Raw genomic sequence first — 27,027 nt, forward strand, 5'->3', positions numbered from 1 at the left:
ATGAGGATTTTCATAGCCTTTGAGGGATCTTTTGAACCATTCGAAGTTTCAGCAGATGAAACTGTGGAGGCTGTCAAGCTGATGATAAAGGTATGTACTTTGCCCCTGAGCCACTAGGATGTATATAAATTTTAACTGTGCAGTGAAGTTTAAACTGCACATGGGACAGAGATTTTACTGTTTGGTGATACATTTTCACCAAATAGGGAAATAAAACTACTTCAAATATCTTTGTTTGCTTACACAATAGTTTGATAAGAAGATAGTAACTATGGCGGTGTTAGGAAAGAAAACTGAGTTAGTACATGCTCAGGGGAAAAAAAAGTTAACTTCTCTTTATGGAAGCTGTGGGTTGTGCATGGGCCGTATATTATTACTGCAATGCTTCATTAAAGGACAAAAATAAGACCCTAACTCCAGGCTCTAAAAGCTGAGCATGCTGGTTGTCAGATGGATGGCTTGTTTAGTGAGCAAGCAACTGTGAAGAATGAGAGGATTTTGGAAATGAAGAGAACTTTGGAGAACTGGGCTACATCCTCATTGTGCATTCATGGAAACTGAGGCTTAGAAAAAAGAGAAGTTGTATTTTACCAGAATAAGAAATGATTTGGGTGTAATAACTTTCTTATAAATATCTTGTAAATATTCACTCTAAAATGGAAAATTAAGACAAATATTTAGGTCCTGACCATCAAATAGTATTTAACTTGGAGATGATCATTTCTATTTGCTAAGGAGCTTTTATTGAATATTTATAGGATATTTAATAGATTACTGTGATTACTGAAATCTACATTTTCTAACGTAGAGGCTCTTAAACTTTATGTGTCATGCATCCCTTTGGCAGTCTAGGAAGCCTATGGACTCCTTCTCAGAATCTCTTTAAATGCATAAAATAAAATACATACAAAGAAAGGAAATCAGTTATACTGAAATACAGTTTTCAAACATTAAAAAACAAATTTGTGATATAGCGATATCATTAGCACATCATTAGTGCATCAACAACTTCTAGCAGTAGATCTAATAACTATTGTAATTCAAAAGAGTGATCAGTATAATATTTTGAGATATCTGCAGCAACTATAAGGTGATATGAAAATATCAATGATTCCTGTTGGTCACAAAGTCACAGGTACAGCCAACTTCTGCTACTTTGGTGTGTTGCCTCCATGCATAATTAAAAGAAAATCTCAATTTCATTAATATTAATATTAATAAAAATAAATTATAGTTTTTTTCATCTAAATTCTATCCATAAACTTTGGGGAGGTCTATAGACTCCAAGTTAAGAACCCCTGTCTAATACTTATTCCCTTTGTCCCCAAATATTTTATAATATATTTAATAATATTATATAATATATACAATATATTTTAATATTGTTATTATATTTTATAATAATATTATATAATATTTAGTGGAAAGTGTAAATAAAAAGAAATTACACTGTTGGTCTAGTAATGTAGAGATGTACTGTTTTCATAATATACTATTGATCTTGAAGGATTATTTCCACATTCCTCTGTCTGAAGATGAACAAGGCAGGCGGTATCTGGAGCTGATGTATGCTGGAGCAGCCCTGAAGGACAGCTGGAGCCTTGCCGATATTGGAATATCTTTTTGTTCAACTCTCAAATGCTTTGTTAAGGTATGATGATCAGAATAACATTTGTCCAAGATGTCTAGTTCATTTTGAATAACGTTGTGGGTGATTCAGAGAAAGTGATTTTACAATTTAGGAAGAAGTTTTCTCTTCTTGCCTTCTTCTTCTTCAACTTAGGCTGTAAGGGGCAATAAAGTATGGAGACCACAGAGTTCTTTTGGTGACTCCTCTTTCCCTTTCGTTCCCCATCTAACTTGTTGCTGGCCCAAACAGTCACCACAGAGCAACCCAAAAACCAGTACTGGAACAAGACCAAGGGGAGGATCTAAAATACTGGTGTTGGTGGAAAAGATTAGATCACTTTTCGAGTCCAAATGGATTGAGGGCAGTGGAGTAAAGCAAGGGAAGCACTTGTCAATAAAAATAAGCATGAAGGGGCAGGTTCTATAATCAAATCCAGCTACAGCAGCCATTCATGGATTATGTGTATATACAATGGGTATAGACTTTTCTATTATAAGGCCCTTAATTTGTGGTGCTTAATTTGGGGTCTATGGATGCATTTTAAGAACTTTACAAGACCCTAAAATCATAATATATGCAAAATTACGTACCTGGAGTCTTCCTGGGTGGAGGACCTTTAACTTTTGACAATTTCTCAAAGATACAGATGGCCTACAGAGTTTAGAGCCACACTCTAGGACAGAGACATTATTCAGTACTAGTTCTTTATCCTGTATGAAAAATGAGCCTCAAGAAACTTAGTAAAATACATATTCTACATTATATAAGGCTCTAATTTTCTCATATTAGGCATTAAAGATTGTTTATGGCAGCCAAAGCTAACTCTTACTGTGTTGTCTAATTTTTTTATTTTATTGTTTTGTGGGGGAGAGAGATAGAGAGAGAGAGAAACAGGGATTTGTTATTCCATTTATCTGTCCATGTATTGGTTAGTTCTTGCCTGTGCCCAGAGAGTGAATCCGTAACCTTGATATGTGGGGACAACACTCTAACCAGCCGGGCTGCCCAGCCAGAGCGCCCTTTTTAAAAAAATATGTTTTACTAATTGACTAAGTGGGAAGGCTTATTTATTTAAAGGAAATATTTATATATTTATATATATCAAAATATTTGTTTTTAGGTAGCATGAACAATTTACAGAAATATAAACATTATATAATCCTGTTAACAAAGTGACAGGATATATAAACAAAGTGACCATATCTTTATGTCTTTAATATTTTATAAGCATATATTCACTTCGTGATTTTATATTATTGAAGAATGTTTCATTATCAGAAAGGGAAATAAAAACCACTCTGCTGTCTTCTTTTCTCTCTGACATACTTCTTTAAACAGACTAAATTTCATATTATTTCTTAAATGTCTTTGTTTTATGTCTTTAAATATGGTTATATATTGTGGTTTTGTTACTGTATGGGAAAACTCTCTAAATTTTGCCAGAATTTTCTAATGCCAATAATGATGTTCAAGACATTTTTATTGTTTGCTTAGTTAGAGATAATGGTGTGAGTTCATTACCATTGTTTAACTAAGCACTGACTTGATTTTAAATTTTTAAATGTTTATTTGCTTTTGACTAGGTAGTACATTCACACAGTGCTCAATTGAAAAGAAAGGAAATACAGTAAAAAGTCTAGCTCTTCCCTCTGGCCCCCAATTTCCCCTCCCAGAGGCAACCTATCTTCATAGTTTTACTTATAAAAATATTTCATTCTGCTAAAAAAGCTTCATCTATCACAGTGATGAAGCTGCTTTTGCACTGAACTCTAACCTTGCCTGGAGTTTAAAACGCTGGTGAAAAAAAAAAGAGTGTAAAGGGTTATTATTCCAGAAAGGCAGGATATAACTGTCAGAGGACTGGCCAACACAGAGGATTTAATGTAAAACTCTCAAGTTCCATGGAAATCTTACTGATCTTCATCTTCACCTTTTCCAGTAGAATCACATTTAGAGAATTTCTTATTACTGGGTTCGGGAAAGAAAATATTATCTTGAATCTGAAGGAAGAGAATTACCTGCAGAAATCATAAATATTGGTCCCTATCCTAACTTAGTTCCTGTTTGGATTAGACGATAAAAGAAGCCTATTCCAAAAATCCATACTATTTCCTGTGCCTGTATGATAACAGTTCAAAATGGGCTTCCAGTGACAAAAATACTTCATGAATAATATACCCCATGCATCAAAGAATGCAGTCGTACCAACTCTACATGGTTTGAGCTATCTTACGTAATCAAAGGCTGCATTGTAAGGCATGTTATTGCTTTATTGCATAATTACATGTATACAAATTTAAGTAGTACCTTTCTTATGTTACTTCATACCTTCTGAGAATCTAGGAAAGCTAGAGTCTCTTAATTTACTTTAGTATCTTAGAAATATAAAGATGTAAACCAAAACACTTTTGCATTTAAAAATTTGGCAAGTAAGCCATTTTCTTTTTTAAAAGGTGCAAGTAGATATAAAATAATTCCAAAATATTTGGTTTTTTATTGTGTTTATATTTTTGTGTGGATTATAAGGTTGTGCTTGTGTGGAAAGAGGAAAAGACATTAGATAAATTAAGAGGAGATCTACTCCAAATACATTTTTAAAACAGTCATTTTCCAGTTTTCCTGCATACCACACCTTCTCCTTTAATGGCAATGAAGACACATTTGGAAAAGTGAATGGGGGCTGAGGGTGACATAAGAACAGTGGCAAAAGAACACTGCATTAATTTTTCCTTCTTTGGAAAAAACTCATAGAAATCATAAGAAACATTTTCTTCGGTAAACATCTCCAAGTCCCATTAACGCAGGAGTCAGTCCTGCCATTCACTGTGGATGCTGCAGCGGTTCACTGCGTTCCTGCAGGCCCTGGGGTGAGGCACTGCCAAGGCCTGGGTGACTGCCAGCCTGCAGACATGCTGTCGCGTTTGCCTCCTTCATTCTAACTGTTATGTGGAAACTGTTGCTTCATTTTGTTCATTGTTGTCACTGAGAAGCTGGAACAGTATCTGGCACATACTAGGATCTTCATAAATATGTGTCGAAAAATCAGTTGATAAAGACCTTGAGCCCTGGCTGGTGTAGCTCAGTGGATAAAGCACCAGCCGGCAAAACAAAAGTTGCTGGTTCAATTCTTAGTTGGGGCACATGCCTGGACTGTGGGCCAGGTCCCCAGTAGGGGGAGTGTGAGAGGCAATCACACATTGATGTTTCTCTCCCTCTCTTCCCCCCTTGCCTTCTCTCTAAAAATAAAGAAAGAAAAGACCTTGAGAGGTCAAGTATGAAAGTTAACAAGAAGGGATGTGATTGTTATCAGAAGCAAGTGCTAAGATGCATTTCAGGGTTTAGATTCCCTCTCTTACTCCAGCATCCCTCTTCTCCCTCCAACCTGAAGGCAAGGTCCTCCAGGAGCCTTGCCCCTTTCCCCATCCAGAATCGCCGTTCACAGTCTGACAGGAAGATTGGGGAATCTAGCTCCGAGTTCAGGCAGCCAGAAGCAGTTTCTAAATCATGCCCCAGAACTAGTCCAGAAAGGCTACCGCTGCAGCACCCCGAGCCCTTAAAGCAGGTACTGGACACTGCGACAGCCCTGCTGCCAGGCCAGGAATGCATCGGATCTGCCACCGCAGGGTGCATTCCTTCCCTGAGGCTTCTGTGCCCTCCTGGCTCCTAATCCGAAGTGGGGGCGGATGTGTAGGCTCCCAAGTCACAGGTCCGGCCCTGCTGCAAAGTGGGTCGAGAAGCTGCTATTGGCAGGGTGTGTCTTCTAAAAAAGTCTGAGAGGGGCTCAGTCTCCTCAACACTCTTCTGGTTTCCTGCCTTGTATCACCACACTTCCACCAACCCACAGAAGGCAGGGCTAGGTTAAAACTTCATCTTTTCTTGAATCCTTGGAATGCTGTTTTAGTGGCAAGAGATTAAGTTAATTGAGGGACCACTGAGTAGATGTCTATCAGACAAGTTGAAGAAGTTTGAGCTATATTAGTTGGTATAAAACTGATTCAAAATAATATACATTTAAGCTTCTAAAAGGCACTCAAAATGCACAGTACCAAAATTCAGAAGACATATTATATGTGAATTTAGATTTTAAATATACTTTTATATGCAAAAACGTATAAATATGTTCCTTTTTATTTTTATTTATTTATTTTTACTTTTATTGTGTATTTTCCATTACTATTTATCCCCCCTATCCCATTTTCCACCTCCATTCAGCCTAAACATGCTTTAAAGATGTATAATTTGTAAGTGAAAATATGTTCTAAAAATGGCTATCTCTTCTAAGTCACAAAAAATGGTATGTAAAGACTTTGGAGAGTCCAGTGCTGTGTCCTAGACACCCTCTCCAGGATAACTATTATACCAAGAGAGACGTTTATGAGGTTTAGACGTTTATGAAGACATCTCAACTTGAATTCATTCAGTTCAACAAAAACAAACAGTACTTCCTCTTTGGTCTCCTCTGGAATAGTTGGGGAAAGTTTCCGCTTATTTGGTGCTGCAACTCCAAGACAGCAAAATATGAAAAAGCAGAACTTGTGAAAAAAAATACAGCAGTGTTCAAAATTTACATCAACTGTTTTCTTTCCATCTGCTTCTCTTTAACTTTTCCTATTTTATTGTCAATGCACATGTGTGTATTTATAGTGAGTTGCATTTTTTTGTTTTACTGAGATCCAAAACAAACTTTATTTAAATAGGGACAGTAAAGATATTAATAACTCAAATATTGAACAATTAAGCTTTGGGTTGACTGGAAGTTGATGATTCACCAAGACTGCTTTATGGAAGCAGTGTAAAACCACATTTGGTATTTTTCTCAGTTGCTGGGTATTCTTCAAGCTTGCAAAGAGTCAGACACTTTAATGATGACAGCTTGTTGTACAGCAAGAAAATAAGATGATGTCCTTAAAAGTCAGTCTCCCACACACACACAAAAAGACATTATAGCCAAGCTCTATCAAAGCCCCTGCCAGCAAGGTCCAAAAAGAAATGAAGACACAAGACACATTCGGGGTAGTGAACTGTTCAGTCTAGCACAGGGTGCAAGGCAGAAGGTTAATTTCAGTAACATTGCAATGAGGTACCAGTTTTTTTTTTTAAATATTGTGTGATCCAGGCCAAGGGTCAAAGCCAGACTTACATTGCCCGGCCATTTTCACAATCAGGATGACCAGAAATATATCAGTTATCCAGACTGGAATAAACATGAGAAACCAGTTCCAAGGTGCCTTCTCATCCAGCCAACATGATCAACAGCCACCAACATGATCGACAAGAGTAATGTGAAAAGCCGGGCGAGTTGCACTCTCTGAGCCAAGGATATTCCCACTTAAAGAGTTTAAAGAGGCTGTTGCAGAGTCAAAAAATGGAAATATTCCTGGTTTCCTTAGCTAGCAGATGCTTCATGCTACAGGAAGGCTTTTCCTGTGCTGGTCTCCTTTCATGGCCAAAAGACGTCATAGTCAGAGAGCCAACAGGGATCGTCAAGATCAGGGAATTTGCCACTTTTGATCTTTGGCATATTCTACACTTTTTTACCCATTAAATCCAGAATCCATCACATGATAAGAAAAAGAGCTCAGTTCCACCTCCCCAAACAACTTTTGTATTTTGGCTAAAACAAATCACATTTGTATTTTGAAGACAACAGTGAAATGACTTTCACAAAATATATCTATATATTTGTTTTTATTAAACAGTAAGAAACTACCATGGCTGGTGTGGCTCAGTGGATTGAGCGCCAGCCTGCAAACCAAAGGGTCACCAATTCAATTCCCAGTCAGGGCACATGCCTGAGTTTTGGGCCAGGTCCAAAGATTCCCCAGTAGGGGGCACGCAAGAGGCAACCACACACTGATGTTTCTCTCCCTCTTTCTCCCTCTATTCCCCTCTGTCTAAAAATGAACAAGCAAATAAATAAAAATTCTATAAAAATAAAAAAATAAGAGGTAAGAAACTTGGCATACTTCCTACATTGGTGTCTTGGTTGTTTGTAAAAGGGAAATATCTAATTTTACGTATGTCCAAGAATGATTTGTATGTACGTTGTTTATTTAATAGCATCTGGCTTCCTTGGGTACAACTATGAGTGTTCCTCATTCTGAACATTTGGGAAAGGATATCATATAGATGAATAGACTACTTTTCTTATGTAGATAAGGTGAGTTAGCAAACTGCTATTAATCGGCATCTATCTGCTCACCCTTCCATATAACCAATGTGAAATATATATATATTTACATGTATATAAATACGTGGTTATTTGTACCCTGAGAAGCACCTTTCAAACTTATTGCTCTAACATTAGATAGTAGATGACTAGCTGTTAAGAGTGATGTGGGCCTTTACCACTCTGTACATTACCCACTTAATTATAAACATAAATAAATTAGTACCTATACCAAGGGTTGAAGGAAAATCAGAGTAATCATTAAAGAAATAAGAAACAACAATTATATCAAACATAATCTTTCTCTTTTAGCTTTTTATTCCATTTTTTGAATTTTATTAAGTTTATTGTGGTGACATTGGTTAATAAAATTATATAGGTTTCAAGTGTACAATTATCCAGTTTTTATGAGAATTTCTTCCTGTCCATAAATATCACATGAATTAGGAGGAACACATACTTGCTTTAATGCAGCCATAGAAAAGCAGGAGCACGGTGAAAGTGGAAGGGAGAATCCTATGTCCTTCAAGTTTGCATAGCATAGATTTATGAGAAGCTATTGAGAAACATTTTCCCAAGTACCTTAGACTCAGGGAGCAGCTCAGCTTGGTGGGTGGCTGATGCTCAGGCGAAGGGAGCTGGAACCTGCTCCCAGTGATGTGAGTCAGCAGAGTGGACCCTAGACTAAAGCACTGCAGCCTGAACTTTCATCAATCACATTACTCCTTACTTTGAAGTTTCTTTCCAAGAACCTCTCTTCGGAGGTTCTTTCCAAGAGATCTAATGTTGATTACAGTATGGCAAAGTTTTATCGGGAAGATGGAGAATCAATTTAATGTTTTATAAACCTAAGCAAGGAGGGGCCCCTGAAGAAACCACAGGTGAATTTTGATGAGAAAAGGATGAGGCTGGAAACAGGAGGGACAAGAGAGCAGTTACTAATGGAGCAGAACCGCCTTGAGAAAACTGGAGGACGGTTGCTGGCTCCTTCATTTTGCTCAAGGCCCCTCCCTGAGAGGGGGGCTCCCAGGGCACTCGTGGCAGCTCTGTGACCCACATCTGCCAAGCTGATCACAGGGCATTGCAGAAAACTGCGACTGACCTCAATCTGCTAAAGGGGAAGCAAAGCCAGTTTCATTTCTTTGTTGTTAGAAAAGTGGAAATGTTAATCATCTTTCCCTCCCTACCACTTTTCCATTTTCCCCAGTTCCTCCACTTTTAATTTTGGTTTGGCTTGATGTAACTCTTGCTAATAGAAGGATTAATACTTTCCCCAAACTTTCCATCTCCACTCTAATTTCAGATATTTCAGTTCTACTTGCTTTCCTAATAAAATTACAAAGTGAAAATAAAAGCAACAAAGGAAACTTTTTTCACAGCCATTTAGAACTTCCTGTTTGAAATAACAAACATAAATGCACATGGTTTGTTTAAGGTCAAATGACAATGAAGAGCATAAAATGGTAAGCAACTCCCCCCGCCCAAAACCTGAACTCAGTCCCATGCCCCAGAGATAACCTCCCAGGAAGGATTTTTTTGAGTGAAGGTTTAGAATCCACAGTATTTCCAAATTAAAGTGCAGCACAATGGAGGAGTTGTTTTGAAACTAACACAGCACGGATGTTATCAACACTGTGTGTGTGGGCCTATAGACTAAGAAGTAAGAAGGCTCTCAAGTGCTCAGAGGAGCACTCACTAATATCCTCTGACAGAAGAGCAAGACTCAGACCGTAACTCAGGGGACTTAACTGACTTTTGCTTTCATCCTTAGCTAGAGGCACTCAGAGCCACCTTTCAAAATATTTGTCTCTGTCCCAACCTCCAGAGGGTGATTATTCCTGAGTTCCTTCCTTTTCTCTCCCCGCAGCAAGAAGATAAGCCCACTCTCCACGTGTTCAATGCTGTTACCCAAGAGAGGATGCCAATAATGAACAACACTTCCCTTTTTTGTAAGAAAGTGTCTGAGCTGAGAACGCTGATATCTTTGAGATGTGGCTTCCCTGTGAGTGTCTTCTGTCTCCGGACCCCGAGCGGACTGGAGATGTACGACTGCAACACCCTCAGGGACTATCAGATTGACATTGGTACTGCCCTCTACCCTTGATACCAGCCACTACTTGGCACTTCTTTGATACCAGATTCACCACAAATGGAGGAGTTATTGCTAAACTAAAACCTCTGAAAGTGTGGTATGGATGGAGATTAGCAACAGCCCTCTTTGGTGTCTGGTTCTGTAGACTAAGACATAAAAAAGGTCTCACAGCTCGGCCATGTCTCATTTTCTTTACTTAATATTTTCTCAGGGTGGAAGAGCAAGTTTGTAATTTCCTCTTTCAAATATATTTCCAAGCATATATAAAATCAAGTTCAAGTACATACTTTTTTTCCTTTATTTAACACAACTGGTAACATGGTAAACCCTGTTCTGAGCCTTGCTTTATGCAATCTCGTTTTAAAATATTGTTGGTTATATTAAACAATCTTTTAAACAGGGTGAGGCCAGTACTGTGCAGGCCAAACAGCTGCCTCAGTGAGCTGGCCTTTACTCTTCATGGCAGTTGCAACCTCTTTTAAATACCGTACTGCCAGCCATGTACAAGTGAGACAAACTCAAAGGACTGTCAGGTTTGCTTTAACCATATTGGAAATGGTTCAACCCTTATAGAGATTCTTGACTGAGGTGAATGGGTCTTTGCTAACAATGAGCACATTTTTAGGTAATGTGCTGTAATATTTGTTGCAATGGAATTTGAGTTCTTCCAACTTATAATAGGGCTTTGTAGACACTTTCGAGTGAAGCAGTTTTGCTCTTTTTAATGCTAAATTTGCATTTTTGTTACTCCTCCTATCATACTTGCTTATTCTTTTATGTTATTTTTAATTGAGGCTCTCAAAACTTTGACATAAATTATCCCTGTTATTTCTCATATTTATTTTTGCTGTAATTTAGGATAGTGCTTATTTGACTTTTACAAAATTTACAATTTAATATACTCTGAATACCAGTAAATAGTATTTGCTTTATGAAGTTCATTATTATCAAAAATGGAAACCTGATTTTCCCAAGTTGTTTACAGCTCTAGCTAAATTCACTCCTGGGTCAGAGCATGCTTTTCTAGTATAAACAATTCCTTTTATATTTTAAAATATTTTTTTTTATTTTCCAACTACTGTTGACATACAATATTATATTAGTTTCAGCTGTACAACCCAGTGAGTAGACATTATGTAACTAAGTGATAATCCCAATACATCTAATACCTATATGATACCACACATAGTTATTAAAATATTACTGCTGTACTTTACATCCCCATGACTATTTTGTGACTGCCATTTGTACTTCTTAATCCCTTCACTTTTCTCACCCATCCCCTCAGTGCCCCTCCCATCTGGCAACATCAAAATGTCCTCTGTATCTATAGTTTCTTTCTGTTCTGCTTGTGTATTTATTTTGATTTTTAGATTTAATTATTGATAGATATGTGTTTATTGCCACTTTATTATCCATATTTTTTATCTTTTTCTTGAGGAAGACCATTTATCATTTTATGTAATACTGGTTTGGTGGTGATGAACTCCTTTAGCTTTTTTTTTTTGGTCTGGGAAGCTCGCTCTCTGTCCTTTGATCTAATTGACAGCTTTGCTGGGTAGAGCAATTTTGGTTGTAGGTCCTTGCTTTTCATCACTTTGAATATTTTATGCTACTTCCTTCTGTCCTACAACATTTCTGTTGAAAAACAGCTGACAGTCTTATGAGAGCTCCTTTGTAGGTCACGGACTGGTTTTCTCTTGCTGCTTTTAAGATTCTCTCTTTTCTTCAACTTTTGTTATTTTCAGTATGATGTATCTTGTGTTCTTTTTGTGTTTATCTTGTTTGGGACTCTATACTTCCTATACTTGTATGTCTATTTTCTTCACCAGGTTAGGGAAGTTTTCCATTGTTATTTTTTCACATAGGTTTTCAATTCCATGCTCTCACACTTCTCCTTCTGACACCCCATGATGCAATTCTTAGTACACTTGAAGCTGTCCTAGGGCTCCTTAAGCTAGCCTCATTTTTTTAAAATTCTTCTTTCTTTTTTGCTATTGTGATTGGGTGTTTTTTGCTTCCCTATATTCCAAATCACTGATTTGATTCTCAGTTTTATATACTCTATTATTGATTCCCTGCAAAATTAGTCTTCATTTCTGACTGGTTCTTTTTTATGGTTTCTACGTCCTTTTTCATGCTCTTGAAGTTCTCACTAAGTTCCTTAGGAATTCTTATAACCATTGTTTTGAACTTTGTTTCTGGTAGTTTGCTTGCCTCCATTTAATTTAATTCTTTTTCTGGAGATTTCTCCTGTTCTTTCATTTAGGATCTGCTTTTTTGTTTCTGCATTTTGGCTGCTTCTCCATGTTTGTTTCTATGAATTAGGTAGAGCTGCTACTTCTGGTCTTGGTAGAGTAGCCTTGTGTAATGGGTGTCCTGTAGGGTCCAGTGACACAGCCTCCCTGATTACCCAAAGTGGGTGCTTCAGGTGAGCGGCTTCCCCCAACTCCAAGTTCTTTGTGTACAACCTGCTGTTGTAGTTGAACCTGGACTGCTGTCAGCACTTCAGTGGGAAGGATTTACCCCCAGGCTGATCAACAAGGACTGGCTGCCACCACCATAGAGGATCAGATGTGCAGAGGCCCACTACATGAAACACAACTCACTTCAGCAGGGCTCTGGTGCCCACTGAGTCTACCCATGGATGCGTTGCTTATGGAAATATTGGGTAGTGCTTCAGCATGGCCTAAAGCTGTCTACCAGGTGTACTGGCTCTGGGGCCTCCTGGGAGGAACAGGTTAAGGTCAGCCACCACCTCTGTCCCGCCCAGTTCTACCTGGCATGAACTAAAAAGAGATCTGCAGACGGCTGCTACTTGTACTGGGCTTGGAGGTGCCCAGGTGAGTCCAAGCTGCAAAACGAGGATGGCTCTGCTAGTGCTGGACCTGAGGCCACTTAGTGAGAGGTACACGGCATGCCAAGGCCAGAAGCTGCTTATTTGCAATTTATGAACCTTTGAGAGATTTTAGGAAAATCTTCAGCAGGAGCCAAGGCAGGCAGTTTGTATGGAAAAGCCATTGCAAACAGCTTGGTTAGGTCTACAAGTTGTGTGGGGCAGGGTCTCAGGAGATTTCCAGGGTGCAGCTAACAGTGCTAGGTAGATGGATGCTCAGATATGATGCCTGTCTGCCTGCCTTGTGCATGTGTAGGTGGGGAGGAGACATCTAAGAAAAGGAACAATGGCCTCTGCCAGTACTTTTGTCTGGCGGAAAGCTGCCCCTCCATCTCTTGCCCTGATGCCAGAAAATTAAGTTCCTCCCTGCATATTCCTGGTGCCTTTGCAGCTGCTGCCTCAGCACTGGAGTTCAGAAGGAGTGAGTCTAAGTCTGTGCAGGGACCTTTGAGAGAAAATGCCTGGGACTCCAAGAAACTTCTCCCCGTTTAGCCACACTCCCTGCTGGTTTTTACAACCAAAACTTATGGGCACTTCTCTTCCTGGCACTGAAGCCTTGGGCTGGGAGGCTTGGTGTGGGGCTGTGACCTCTCACTCCTCAGGAGGGACCTCCACAGCTGGGCTATCCCTTCCAATTTTTATTTGCCACAAATGGTTGTGAAACCAGTCTGTTTTATGCCTCTGCCCCTCCTACCAGTCTTGATGTGGATTCTTCTTTAATTTCCTAGTTGTAACACCACCATTCAGCTAGATTTCAAGTTCTAGCTTGAAACAATGGTTGTTCTGTAGTTCAGTTGTAATTTTGATGTGATAACTGTACTTTTAATAATCCAGTATTAACAAATTCTACTGGCAATGGATGAGACAAATCTGAGAAATTCAGAAAAAGGAGACTGAATGTCATTCTGGGCCACATCAAAGAAGAGGGAGGTACCAACGTTCTGCCGCTAAGGCAGTGGTGGTGAAATTGGGAAAAGAAACTTATGCTTTGGGTCCTAAATTTTAGATATAAGGAAACTCAGAGAGTACGGTTTTCCCCTGTAAGCTATTTAGCTCGTTAGTGGCCACGTTGTAAGTGCAGCTCCACAACAAACATGCAGCCAGGGCTTGAGTGATGGCTGTGTTAGCAGATGTTGCTTGATGCCCTGCCAGTGGAATTGTGGGTCAGGCTCTGAGTGGTGCTTTCCTGAAAGAGTAAATAGAGTGGAACGTGTCAAGGGCAAAAGGCCAGTGCTAAGGACACCCTTAAGTTAGGGCAAGTAGACGGGAGTCAGGAAATGAGACACAGAAAACTGTCAGAGTCAGGAGGAGAAGTGGACTTTGCATTGCTAAAGATGACAAAGAAGAGACAATTTTCAGGATGCCAGAGAAGGCCCAACACAATGTCTAAGAAAAGAACTTTTGATTTGCCTTAAAGGTCATTGGTGAACTCGGAATAGTTTCAGTAAAGCGAACGGAGAGACAGTAATATGCAGCAGTTATGAAGAAGACAGTAATAAGGAGATTAAGGGACTTTTTTGGTGGTGGAATATTTAGTGATTAACTTATCAAGAATTTATCAAAACTAAATATCCCCTAATTGTAATATTGTGACTTGAGGTCTAGTGACACATTATATAGGCACACACATAACACACACAAACACACCTTCTCTTGCATCAATTTATAAGGGACGGATGGTCATTTTATCCCATTTCTAGCTCCTAAGTGTCATCTGGCCCATTCTTTCCTCTTCCTTACCTATGTTCTTGCTCACTTGTTATTCCATCTATATTTTTTATATCTTTTTATAAGCCAAAATTAATCCTTTCTAGAACAAGATGTGCCTAAATAAATGAATGAATGTCTTAATTACAGTATGATGCCATTGGTACTTTCCACTGTAAGTAAATGCCTCATGGCTTGTATTCGTAGCCAGCCTGAACACAGTGCATCTGAGACACCGTTCCAGCAGCAGGCTTCTGTCAGCTCAGACCCTGAAATCTGGGCTAATTCCTAGGTCTCTCTCCCTCTCCTTGGTCCCTGTACTAGGCTTTCTTTGGCCCCTTGGGGACCTCCTGTGCCATTTTAATTCCTTTTACAAATGAAGCTCAGAGAAGTTAACTGACCTGCTAAAGGTCATGCTGCTAATAAATTGTAACCATATACCCAAGATTGGGTTGTTTCCAACAATTTGCACTGCCAATCCAGCATTCTTTGTCTGTACCTATTTTTATTGGTGCTTCTTAAGTTCTGATCAATGTTTCGTCTCTCATTAGGAGAAACCCAAACCAGAGAAATGGTTTCTACATTAAAGAATAAAAAGCCCAAGTCATAAAGGCAGATATTGACTTCAGAGTATGGATGAGGAATCCAGAAACTTGGGGCACAGGGACCATGGGAAAAGAGGTTGGATGTGATTCCCTAGAACAGGCACTATTACTCACACCTGCATTTCTGTGTGGCTTGGGCATGGAAGATGGATAGGTTTGAAAGCAGAAAGTGAGTGGATCCAAGTTTTGTAAATATTGGGGGTCCTCTTTAAAATAATCCAAAATTAAAAAGAGAGAATTAGAAAGCTCATATAGTGAAAGGCCCTGAAGCTTAAGACTCATTAGTTTTACTTTCACTTCAGTTGTAAATTTTAATTGTATTTTCTGGAACAACATAGCATTATTCAAGTAAATTTATATTTCCCAACAGAATTCCTAAACTTATGAAGGAACTTAATGGGTGACAAAGGAGGCATTACAAATTGGTTGGGATGGATTAGCCAATAAGTGGTGCTGGTTAACTTGCTTAGAAATTCTCTGGGTAAATAAAAGTCGAGCACTGAGCATTGAGAGAAAAAATCCATTTTAATCTTTGTGTTTTTTGGAAATTAGGACTGCTTTATTGCAAGGAACTGAAATTGATAGTTATAACATTTGCTTCTAGATAGGGAATTAAAGCAGAATAAAATACAGGGCTTGATGGAGGTACCCTACTGTTAATGAGGCTTTAAATCACATAGCAGTCAAGAATAAGAGAAGAAAAAAAACCTAAAAAACACAAGAAAGATAGAGAAAAAACAAAAAATAAATAAATAAAAATAAATCATGCGGCCTTCCCTGTAGTTTTCAGAATGAGGGCTCCTCAGCAGTGGACAGGTTGAGCCAGGGACAGCTAGCATCCTGAGGTGAGGCAACCACTTAGGGAAGGACAGATGGGCCAGGAAGAACCCACATATAGTTATTTAAGTCCTGCTAGTGGGTGTCCTGGGATAGGCAGGTCAGTCTGCAACTGGCAATTGGTAAGATTGAGAAAGGCAGCAGGTGAGCTTCACGGAGACCCATTGGGGACATGGTGGTTGAACCATTTACAACAGTAGCATAGTTTCAAGGCAGTAAATGAATAAATGAATGAAATAACATAACAGACAAAACCAGACAAGCTGATTGTTGACAGCATGTAAGAGAAATCTGACCCCAGAGATGGGAGTTCAGAGTAGGAACTTCAGCTCCAGATTCAGAGAACAGAACCTCAGTTCTAAAACCTGAAAAGTAAGCTAGGATACTGGAATTCATCATGTTCTGGGGCACAGAGTGGGGGCTTGGTCGAGAGTAAGCCAAGATCATAGAATGGGGAACACTAACTTTCCACCAAACCTCTGAGCTACTGTTCCAGAATCTTCACCTATCCCCTCCTAAAGAATTAAAATTGTTCCCCGGGCCTGGGGCTATGTGGCCACAGCTGTGGAGGGCCAAGAAAGCAGGGTACAGTTTCAGGCTGAAGCTTTCCAAGCTCACCTGTGAGTGATCTTCACAGCAAACTGAAAACATAGCAAATCATTTAAATCAAGAGATAAAATGAATGCACCTGGACCAGTGTTTAACGTCCTTTGTTACCAGTGCTATGCATGTAAGTCAAGCATTTTATAAGAAAGTTTAAGTACAGCAAAGCAGGTTTAGAGAAACTAAGTCTATTACATCAAGGGTGATCCATCATTTAGAAAATGTTTATCAAAGCAATTCTGCAGCATACGTGCAGAACCACTACTTGGTTTCTACAGAACAATTCCCTAATTCTCCAGCAGCAAAGAGTGAGCTCTGCTAGCTGAGGCCAGATTTGTGAGGGTGGAGGAAGGTTGGGGGATGAGGTCAGTACTGTAGATCCTGCTCTGTGAGTAAACAAGTACCACATAGGGAATCAACCCACAAAGGAGAGTGAGGCCAAGCTCAGGAAATACAAACCACAGTAAAAAAGTAACAGAGGAACAGTCCCATTTCAAGATTATAGGTTATAATATAGAACATCCAGAAAGGAAAGGATCAGCTGAGAGAACATAAACTTAGCCGTGTGTCTGCCCATGGACTGGAGGCAAGAAGGGGAAAAGAGGGAACCGGAAAGAAAAAAAGAGAAAGGCAAGTGAAAGGAGGAGGCTTTCTAGGCAGTAGATAGGGTCCCATAGACATAAACTACAAGCCAAATTCTACTCCCAGCTTGCTGAGTAACTTCAGGCAACTCACCGTATCTTTGGGTCTCAGCTTCCTACTCTGTGAAAAGGGGAATTGAGTGTGCTGGTCTGCCAGTCTTCAGCATCCTGTGACTCAAAGATTACTGGTGCCAGGATACCCCAGCCAAGAAAAGTAAGCATGTTTAGAAGCTTTGTATGCCTCCAAAATGCTAATGAGGTTCACTTCCCTCATTCTGTTCCTCCCTTTTTATCTGCAAGTATTTATTATGAACCTACTATGTGTCTGGGCCTGCAGATATGTACGAGTAAGCCAACACACACACACACACACACACACACACACACACACACACCCCAGCTCCTGCTCCCAAAGCCATCACATTAATTCAAGGCGGCCAGTCCGCAGGCTGTCCAGTGACATCAGCTCTCACAGCTGAGCCAATTAGATTCTGTTTGGAGACAAGTATGACACAGAGGACAAGAACACGGGCACAGGAGCCTGACTGCCCAGGTCCAACTCCTGGTTGCACTACTTACTGGGTATGAAAAACCTGGGCAGGTTACTTAATCTCATAATGCCTCAGTTTCCTCAGCTGTCAAATGGAGACAATATTATAACTTACCACTTGGTGCTTTTGTGAATTTTAAATTAGCTTATTCACATAAAGTACTTAGAACAATACAAAGCATATAATAAGGATTTGATGGATATTAACTATTCCTATTTAATGTTATTATTCATTATTATTAGTCTTGCAAATTCAAATTGGGAAATGTAGAAAGATAAAATTGGTTACCAGTAGTGGCAGAAAATGAAAGGTGTCATGAAATAAGGTTGGGTCATGAGAAACTGATGTTTAATGCATGCCAAAGTTGTGATAGGGCAGAAACTGTAAGCAGGGTAGCTGATGGGTAGAGAAAGTGAGAAGATATACAAGAGACACAGAGGGTGCAAGAGATTCTGGAGCCTTGGTTCCTAATGCACATCATTGCCCGTCGCTGTCTCAGTACAGTAAACCCATTTTATTGAAGGCCTCCTTGCCACCCAAGAGCATAACCAAAACAGAGCCCATATCCTGGATGAGACATGATGCTTGGACTCAAAGGGTTCTCTGTTAGTGTTTGAAAACTAACCACTCCAAAGCAGAACATATGCTCAATGATCGTTTCAAAGTCTACGCTCTTTGGGGAAGTGAGAGAATGGTGTTGTCAAGCAGGACTCCCTGGAGAAGATGATGCTAGTGTTGCATAATCAGCTATCGGTAGGAGGGTGGGGGGAGGAGTCAGAAAAATTCAGACCAAAGGGGTAGCAAAACAAGAAGCCCCAGAGCCAGAAACAGCCTGGTGTGCACATTCAAGTGCAGGCCAGCCTGCCGGGCTGCTGAGGGTGAGGAGGGCAGCACGTGCCCAGAAGGAGCTTGGGGAGTGGGGCAGAACTTCATCAGCCAACTATTCACTGAGTGTTCACCATGACCCAGGCAGCACTGAGAAAGCAGGCATAGAGCTGTGTGTGAGTGAGTAGCAAGGTTCCTGCCCTTTTGAAGCTTGCATTTCGGTGAGGAAAGCAAGCACCATCAAGTTAACAGAAAAATGTCAATTTTAAATGGAAATAAGAACTATGAAGGAAAGGAAAGCAGCATAAGAGGATAAAGAACGAGGTGGTAAGAGGAAGGATATTTTAGTCAGAAAAGGAAACGACATTTGAGCAGAGACCTGAAGGGAGAGGAAGTTTCGTTGGTGCTTCTCAAGGGCGACCAGTGATCTTGGCCTGACAGAGGGTGGAGCTGGTTGAGAGGAAGGCAAGGGAACAGAGGTCTCAAACATTTCTGAGACAAACCAGTCAGGCCTCTGTGATCACACAGGTGTAGAGCATGAGAAAAGGGGAGGAACGAAGAACACAACTACGAGATTTCTAGCGTAGGTAGTAAGGAAGGAGGGGTGCCACCCACTGAGACGCAGAATGCAGGAGGAAAAGCCGGTGGGAAATGAAAGGTAATGAGCTGTCCCTTATAACAGCACGAAGGTGGTGCAGTCCCTTGGACAGCAAGGTCCCTGGCAGGGGGAATCCGGAGCTGGGGCCTGGGCTGGAGATTTGGGCTTGGGAGTGAGCGGCATGTGGGTGGTCAGTGAAGCCTCTAGTGTCTCTGAGACTGCCTGTTGGTCAACCAACAAGTACTTAGTGAGCACTCACCAAGTGCCCCGCTGTGTGACCAGTCCTGAAGGAGCTTTCTTTTTGGTGGGGGCATGCAAAAAATCTCTACACAAGTAAAATGATCCCAAGTACTGATGATAGAGGATAAGAAGAAGTTAAAATAAGGTCATGGGATGAAGAGTATTCGAGGGGGGGAGGCAGTGGCGGCTGAGAAGGTCCTCTCTGAGGATGGGATGCTTGAACTGAAACTGAATGAGACTCACGCTCCTGTGAAAATCTGGATAAAGGCCCTTGGAAGCAAACGAAATGATAAGTCTTTACGACCTGAGATGGGAGTGGACTTGGTGTGTCTCAAGAACAGGTGAAATGTCAGAGTGCCCTGGGCAGGGGCAAGCTGGCTCTCCTGAGACAGGAGGGAGGCAGGCTGGATGGGAGGAAGGGAGAGAAGGCAGGGTGGCCAGACTGGGTTTTATCCTGAGGAATGTGGAGTGTAAGCAAATTAGAAGAGGACTGAAGAGAATAAGAGTCTCGGAAAACACTTGCCCACAGAACAAAGGGAATGTGGTGTCACAGGGTCGGGAGAGGGTAAACGTTGGAGGAGCGGGTGGTAAATGCTCAGCAGCAGCGAGCCTAGTGCAGAATGGCTCCCGTTTTGTGAAGCACAGAACAAAGGGGCCATTCAGCTCCACCGCAGCCCACTCATAAGCTAAAGGCCCAAGAAGCCAGCCCATCTGCCCTGCCACGTTTTCTTTAGTTTCCTCTTCCAACAGAACAGCTTCAGTTTCACAGTGATGGATACGTCATCCCACAATCAGTACCCACAGGGCTTTTTGAAGATAGCTGCAGAACGTGTTTCGGCCCAGTCTGCAATCACTGTGCAGGCCTAAGCTAAAAATTACCTCTGTCTGCTTATGTATTTTAGGGTCACCTTTTGTTTCGCATCTAGTTCATGCCTCCGTTTGGGGAAAGCTATCTTTAGAAGTTTTATGGATCGCCAAGCCGTAGTGATGGACTGCACTGTAAACTGCCTCTCTTCATCCACAGGCGCGACGCTTCGCTTGGACGTCTGGGATGGATGGAAGGAGTTTCTGATGGGCTGTCTCCTCGGACAAAAACTTAAAGTCCAACGCTATTTATCAAATGAAAAGCCAGTACTTAAGTACGGAGAGAGAGCAAATACTAAATTAATTTAACTATTTTTTACTAAATTTCCAAAGGACCTCGAGTCTGCAATTCACTCCACAGCGGGTGTGCTGCTGCTCCACGCCAATTCCGCTTAGAAGGTCTCGATCAGACATCATTATTGAGAGATTTGACGGAGCGGCGCAGCAGGATGCCGGCAGCACTGACGGCCTCTGGGGATGGATTGCAGTCTGGGTAGATGTTCCTCAGGAAACACTAACTACTTCAATGGGTGACCAGTTTGGTTTGGTTATCAGAGATTGAAGATCTTTTTAAAAAGACATCGGAATAAGTATCTTGTCACTGTCACATTCAATTATATTTTTTTATCCTCACCCAAGGACATGCCTATTGAGTTTTAGAGAAAGGGGAAAGGAGGAAGAAAGAGGGAGAGAAACATTGATGTGAGAGAGAAACATCCATCAGTTGCCTCTTGTACCCCGCCCCCAACCAGGGACAGAACCTGTAACTTAGACATGTGCCCTAACCAGGAATCGAACCTGCGACCTTTTGGTTTACAGGATAACGTCCCAACCAACTAAGCCAATCAGGGTACATTCAATTATTCTAGAAACAAAACAACAACAAAAAAAACAGTATTTGCTAATTGGTTACCTGAAAAATTGGCGGTCTTTTCATAAGCACCTGTGTAAGTTTTCAAACTGCATTTAATACAATATTCAAACATTTTTCAGTACATGAAGTAGAACATGTGTGACTGAGGCAGTGGAGGTGGGTAGGTTCAGAGAAGCAGGTGAACATTTTAATGTATGTCTGCGGCTTCCCAAATGCTACACTACCCTTTTGTTTTAAAATCAGTGGTACTGTGCTTCAGAACAGTGCCCCCTTGTGGGTGATTTAAGTATGCCTTACAGAAGCCGGCATACCCACCAGCAGCTCTAAGGGCTCTGTGAAGTGATAGATTGGAAGCCACCTCTTTCAAGTTTGTAAAATATTCAAATATTTAAAATTAATTTCTATTTGGAGATAGTAATAATTCTTTTTTTAAAGATTTTATTTATTTGTTTTTAGGGAGAGGGGAAGGGAGAAAGAGAGGGAGAGAAATGTGTGGTTGCCTCTCATGCACGCCGCACTGGGAACCTGGCCTGCAACCCAGGCATGTGTCCTGACTGGGAGTCAGACCTGCAAGCCCTCGGTTTGCAGGCCAGCACTCAGTCCACTGAGCTGCACCAGCCAGGGCAGTAATAATTTTTTTTCATGCTCTAAATCCAAAGAAATAGCCGTGCTACACTGTTACTTTTAATAGTGCATATTTATTGAGTACTTTGTGACACTGTTATATTTATTATGTAACTTCATACTTTTATGAGGTCAATATTCTTTGATCTTGTTTTATAGATGAGAAAACTGATTTTAGGAAATCTGTCCATTTTCACACAGCTAACAAGAATACAACTGGGTACTGGATCCTCCTAACGATGTAACTCTAGTGCTTATGTGCTTAACCACCCCCACTTAATATTTAAATAAAATCTAAAAAAATTAAATAAAATCTCAGAGAATATAAATAATCACAATGAAAAGCTCCTTTTATTTTCTATCCAATTAACAAATATCTATTGAGCATTTTCTATATATTACATAAAATCTTAGGAATGTAGCAGTAAACAAGATATAGCCTAGGCTTCTGGTAAGGAAAACAGAAAACAGTAGCCAACTCCCAAAGAAGTGGCATTGCAAAGTGTTTGGGAGTACAAGCTCCAGGGCCCATATGCACAGGTTCAAAGACCCACCCTCGGGGTTTAGTTGTGTAAACTTGGACAGATTATATAGTCATCCTGTACCTCACTATCCTCTTGTATAAAATGGGAGTGATAACAGTATCTCATAGAACAGTTTTAGAGATTAAATTACCTAGGAATCATAAGGAATTTAGAGAGCTGCCTGGCATATGGCAGGAGGGTATGAATGCTGGGTGCTGCTGTCATTAGTGTGAGAAGAGTAAGGGTGTGGGCGCAGTGCCAGACGGTCTGAGAACAGATACTATGGAGAACCAACCAGTCCCAGGGAGTCATCCTGAGAAACAGAATTAAGATTGAGACCTGAGGAGCTGGTACTCAGAGAAATGGTAGAGAGGAAACAAAAACGAGAACTCTATGTTCCAAAGCAGATGGAACCACATGAATAAAAACCAGGGAAAGAGAATGGATTTTCAAGGAAGTCAAAGAAATTCCACATGGTACATCACAGAGTGAGAGGGGGTGAGTAGCCAGAGGCTGAAAATATACAGAGAGGCCAGCTCATGCAGGACCCACAGAAATGCAAAGGAATTTGAACTCTATAGCATTTGAAAGACATTGAAGCTGGGCTTCAATGCGAGAGATAGGGAGAGGCAGAGAGGGAGACAGGGAGATAGTCAAGAGAAGATGGTGGCCTGACCTGGGCTCAGGACGGAGAGGACATATTGTGAAAAGATGCATTTAGAAAACAGCATCAACTAGCCTCTGTACCAAGAGCACCTCTGGTCCCCACATGAGTGCTAAGGGTAAACACAAAGGCCGCTCAGGCCATCCAGAAGAGGCTCTTCTCCCCAGGTCAGGAAAACTGATCAAATTCAGACATGCTGATTTGCACTAGTGATTTTCAAAAGAAATTGAGGTGTGTCACTGTATTAATGTATAACTCTAGTTATAATCTAACTGCCAGAGTCCTCCTAGAGACCCATATGTTCTGGGCAAACTATCTACCTCACAGAAAAATTACATGGGAAGCCACCTATACAGCAAAACGTGGTGTGGCAAGCATGCAAGCAGACACAGGCGAGTTAGTTAAATGCAGTGCATTGGGGATGATTCCAGGCTAGCTCCCATCCGTCTCTGCAGTGGAGTCAGGTAGCCATGCCCAAGTATGCTCTGACAGGTGGGACCCTGTCCAGGTTTCCCTCCTTAATTCTTCTTTCTCTGAACAGCCTTCCCCCATCATTCAACTGTGCCTTCTGGGGTACTGGAAGGATAGTAAAAAGGCCAGTGCACCTCCAATACAGTGAAATAGAAGGAGACTGGTGGGAAGAGGGGCTGGAGAGGGGTGCAGGGGCCAGGTGATAAGGGGCCTTAAAGGCCCAGGTGAGGAGTTAGAATTTCAATTGCCGTGGGAAGCTATTGGAGGGTTTGGAACAGAGGACAGGAAACTTGCAATTTATAGAATAAAAAGATCCTTGAGTACTGTGTGAGGAAAAGCCTGGGGGGAGATGAATGGAGGTGAGAGACCAGTTAGGCACTGGGAGTGGTGCTGGTGGAGGGTGGCAACTTAGTGCTTAGATCAGATAGCAGCGGGGACTCTGAGAAGCCTGAAAATAAGGACTGCTAGAATAGGCAAAACAAACAAACATGGACCACTTTCACATTCCTAAAATGTGCTAAATTTCTTCCAATACTTTCCCAATTGGTATAAAGCTTGATATTTCTCCTGAGCATGAAACTTTCATAAGAAAGGAAATGGCTCCGAGGAAACCAGTTGGAATTATTTGCAGGTGCATAGTAGGATCATGTGCCTAAGCAGGACCTCTGCAATTTAACCTGCATATTACTATGTGCCTTTTCTGAAAACATTTTGGGTAAAAGTTAGGAGGCAACAAAAATTTTGAGTGTTTCATGGGCATTTAGTGTAACCGCACTTGTCTGTTTGCTGACTCGCTAAACCCCCACTCTGACTCGTTTCGCTCATCCAGGTACCAGAAGAGGGTGGCCCTGTACATCGCCGCCTTTTACGGCTACATTGAGCTCACTGAGTGGGCCCTGAAGCAGGGTGTGCGGCCCCACGAGGCGGTTGGCGTCCACCCTTACCGAGCATGGTGCCATGAAGCCCTGCATGCAGATGTCTCTAAATGTCCCATTCATGCAGCTGCAGAAGCAGGCCAGCTGCTGATTCTGAAGGCCTTTGTCAACTGCAGTGTGCTGTGCCTGGAATGCACAAACGCCGCAGGCCAAGCTCCCCTGGCCATCGCGCTCAAACGCAAGCATAAAGACTGCGTATTGTATTTGCTTAGTAAAACGTGGTCCACAGTTTCCTTTCCGAAAATGTCAGTCCCCATGAGGATCTATATTAAAATAAAACAATGGGTGCTCAAGGCTCAGAGTCACAACCTTTATAAAAGCCAGCCATGTGGATCAAGAGTTTTCGGGGCAAAAGTTGGAGACATTGTGATGGTGGATGGTTTCAGCAAACCACTAATGACCTCCAAGAGCTGGCATAAGGCTGGGAATAAGGACTCACAAAGCACTGTGGTCAAGCTACCGCCTCTCAAGGAACAAACTGCAAGCAAGAAACCTGTCAATCCTTTGGTAATTTCACAGCAGGACACAAGAGAACAAAACCTCAAATTTCTTCCGCTGATAGATAAAAATACATTCTCTGAAATACAAAGACAACAAAACTGGAAAAATAGTATTGCCATGGATATGAAAAACGAAAAGCTCACAAAAAATACATACCTTCCACAAATCCCACTCCCTCCAGTTTCAAGAGTAGGCCCTTCACACCCATCTTTTTACTACGCAACACCCAGTGCTGACTCTTTACTCAGATCCTCCTTCGAATCTTTCTCTGAGCGCAGCGGGAGAACTCCAAGGGAAAACGCTATCTACTGCTTAGCTATGGCCAGGTAATGTGTTTTATTTCTGTATTCATGTATGTACTTCTTTATTTTTAGTTAAATTTATTGGGGTGACATTGGTTAATAGGAATGCTTTCTCTTTAAACGTATGAGAGCAAACCTTTCAAAGGGCAGGTCTAAGGGCCAGGGATGGCCCGTGAAGCCCTCCCTACCATGCCCACAGCGTAATACAGGCTGTTCCAGGCATCAGTATCTGGCTGCCAGGACCTCACCTTAGCCTTGTATCTACAACAAAACAGTTTTTATTGGGCAATCCAATCTGTGTAGCACTTTTCCCCTTAAGGTTTAGGAAAGAAAAGAGACACAGTTAAAAGACTTGTATCAATTAACAAAGTCCATTGTTTCTTTGAAAAAAAAACTAATAAGAATTGTTCACTGAAATGTGGAAGGGAGACATCAAAACTGTCATGGAAGACTGGATGGAAATGAAGGGGAAAGAAAAATAAAAGAAACAACTGAACCATAAAGACTTCAGTTGACTTACTGGGCAAGATATACAAGTTGTGGGAGGTCTATATTGGGGTGATAGGATTGACATTAATATTTAAGGTAAGTTTTAAAAAGTAATGCACGATCACATTTGAAGACATAAACAAGTGTATCTGGGGTGGACTTTTCAAACACATTCATTTCATAAGATAAAATGTTACATACTGGTCACCAGATTTTACTGAAAACACAGCTCTGCAAATCTCAGGTGCCTTTGAAATGTATGAGGTGTTATTGGGTGCCAGTACTGCAGCTGAAATACCGATTTGTAAGTGGCTTTTCCCCTCACTCAGTGTATGAGAAGGAAAGAAAGAACAAGGCGAAGTTGTTTTAGTTGCCTTTCTATGTTGGTCTCTATTTCAGCTCCGCTTTATCTCAGCAAGGTTATCGCCACCTAGTGGCGAGAATAATCTGGGCTGCAACCCTGGTAGAATTCAGAGTGACGACAATAAAGAACTGCTTAATTTTTCAGTCTTTGTAATTTGTGAGGTATCTCTGAGTGGAATGCATAAAAATAATCTAAAATTCTAGAAAAAGGCTAGTAAATTTTTAATTGAAAAAATTGTATAGCTCATCTTAAAATCGGGATGTAAACATATGAAAGGAAATATTGGTTAGTTTTATCAACAGATGCATGTTAAAAAATTAGCTTATTGCCTGGCTGGTGTAGCTCAGTGGATTGAGTGTAGGCCTGTGAACCAAAGAGTCACTGGTTCGATTCTCATTTAGGGCACATGCCTGGGTTGCAGGCCAGGTCCCTGGTTTGTGGCATGTGAGAGGCAACCACATATTGATGTTTCTCTCTCTCTCTTTCTCCTTCCCTTCCCCTCTCTAAAAATAAATAAATAAAATCTTTTTAAAATGGATTTATTTTCTTATTGTCAATTACACCTAAATACAAGTGAGAAATAAGCTTATTTTCCAAGCACGCATTAAGTGCTTATTAGGGCCCAGTGCAACGCTAGGCAGGATGGAAATGTGCAAATGCATCTGTATTTAAGGTGGGCATGCGTGTGGTTTGTGGGGAGAAAGGCTGCCAGTGTCTCTTGTGTGGAGTGCTTTCTTGGGGAGGAATTCAGTTGTGAAATATATAGAAAAGTGCATAAGCAGTGTTAATCCCACGTATATTGCTCATTTTGCACACAGCCATGTAATAGCTACTCAGATCGGATACAAAATATTTCCTGCTCCCCCAAAATTTCCCTCATGCCCCTTTCCAGTCAATAACCTCTCCCAGATGTGACCGTCATTCTGATCCCTATCAGTGAGTTAGTTTTGCCTGTTCTTGAACTTCACACAGAGGGCATCATATAGTAGGCACCTTCTATGTGTGGCTTGTTTGCTCAACA

At 40.9% G+C, this 27,027-nt stretch overlaps 1 protein-coding gene and 1 pseudogene across 1 annotated transcript; one reads left to right on the forward strand and one right to left on the reverse strand.

The window, feature by feature from the left end:
• Window positions 1-25,181, forward strand: ANKUB1 (ankyrin repeat and ubiquitin domain containing 1). The gene is made up of 5 exons (XM_037150405.2): window positions 1-90; window positions 1,508-1,651; window positions 9,667-9,883; window positions 20,419-20,533; window positions 24,245-25,181. Exons 1-5 carry the CDS (start codon window positions 1-3, stop codon window positions 25,179-25,181), a joined length of 1,503 nt encoding a protein of 500 aa, XP_037006300.2.
• On the reverse strand, window positions 6,490-7,090 carry LOC119053004 (transmembrane protein 60-like; annotated as a pseudogene).
• Window positions 25,182-27,027: the final 1,846 nt, after the last annotated feature.

Source organism: Artibeus jamaicensis, unplaced genomic scaffold (assembly GCF_021234435.1).
Source record: "Artibeus jamaicensis isolate MK-2021 breed Jamaican fruit bat unplaced genomic scaffold, CSHL_Jam_final contig_466, whole genome shotgun sequence".
NCBI classification, from domain to species: Eukaryota; Metazoa; Chordata; class Mammalia; order Chiroptera; family Phyllostomidae; genus Artibeus; species Artibeus jamaicensis.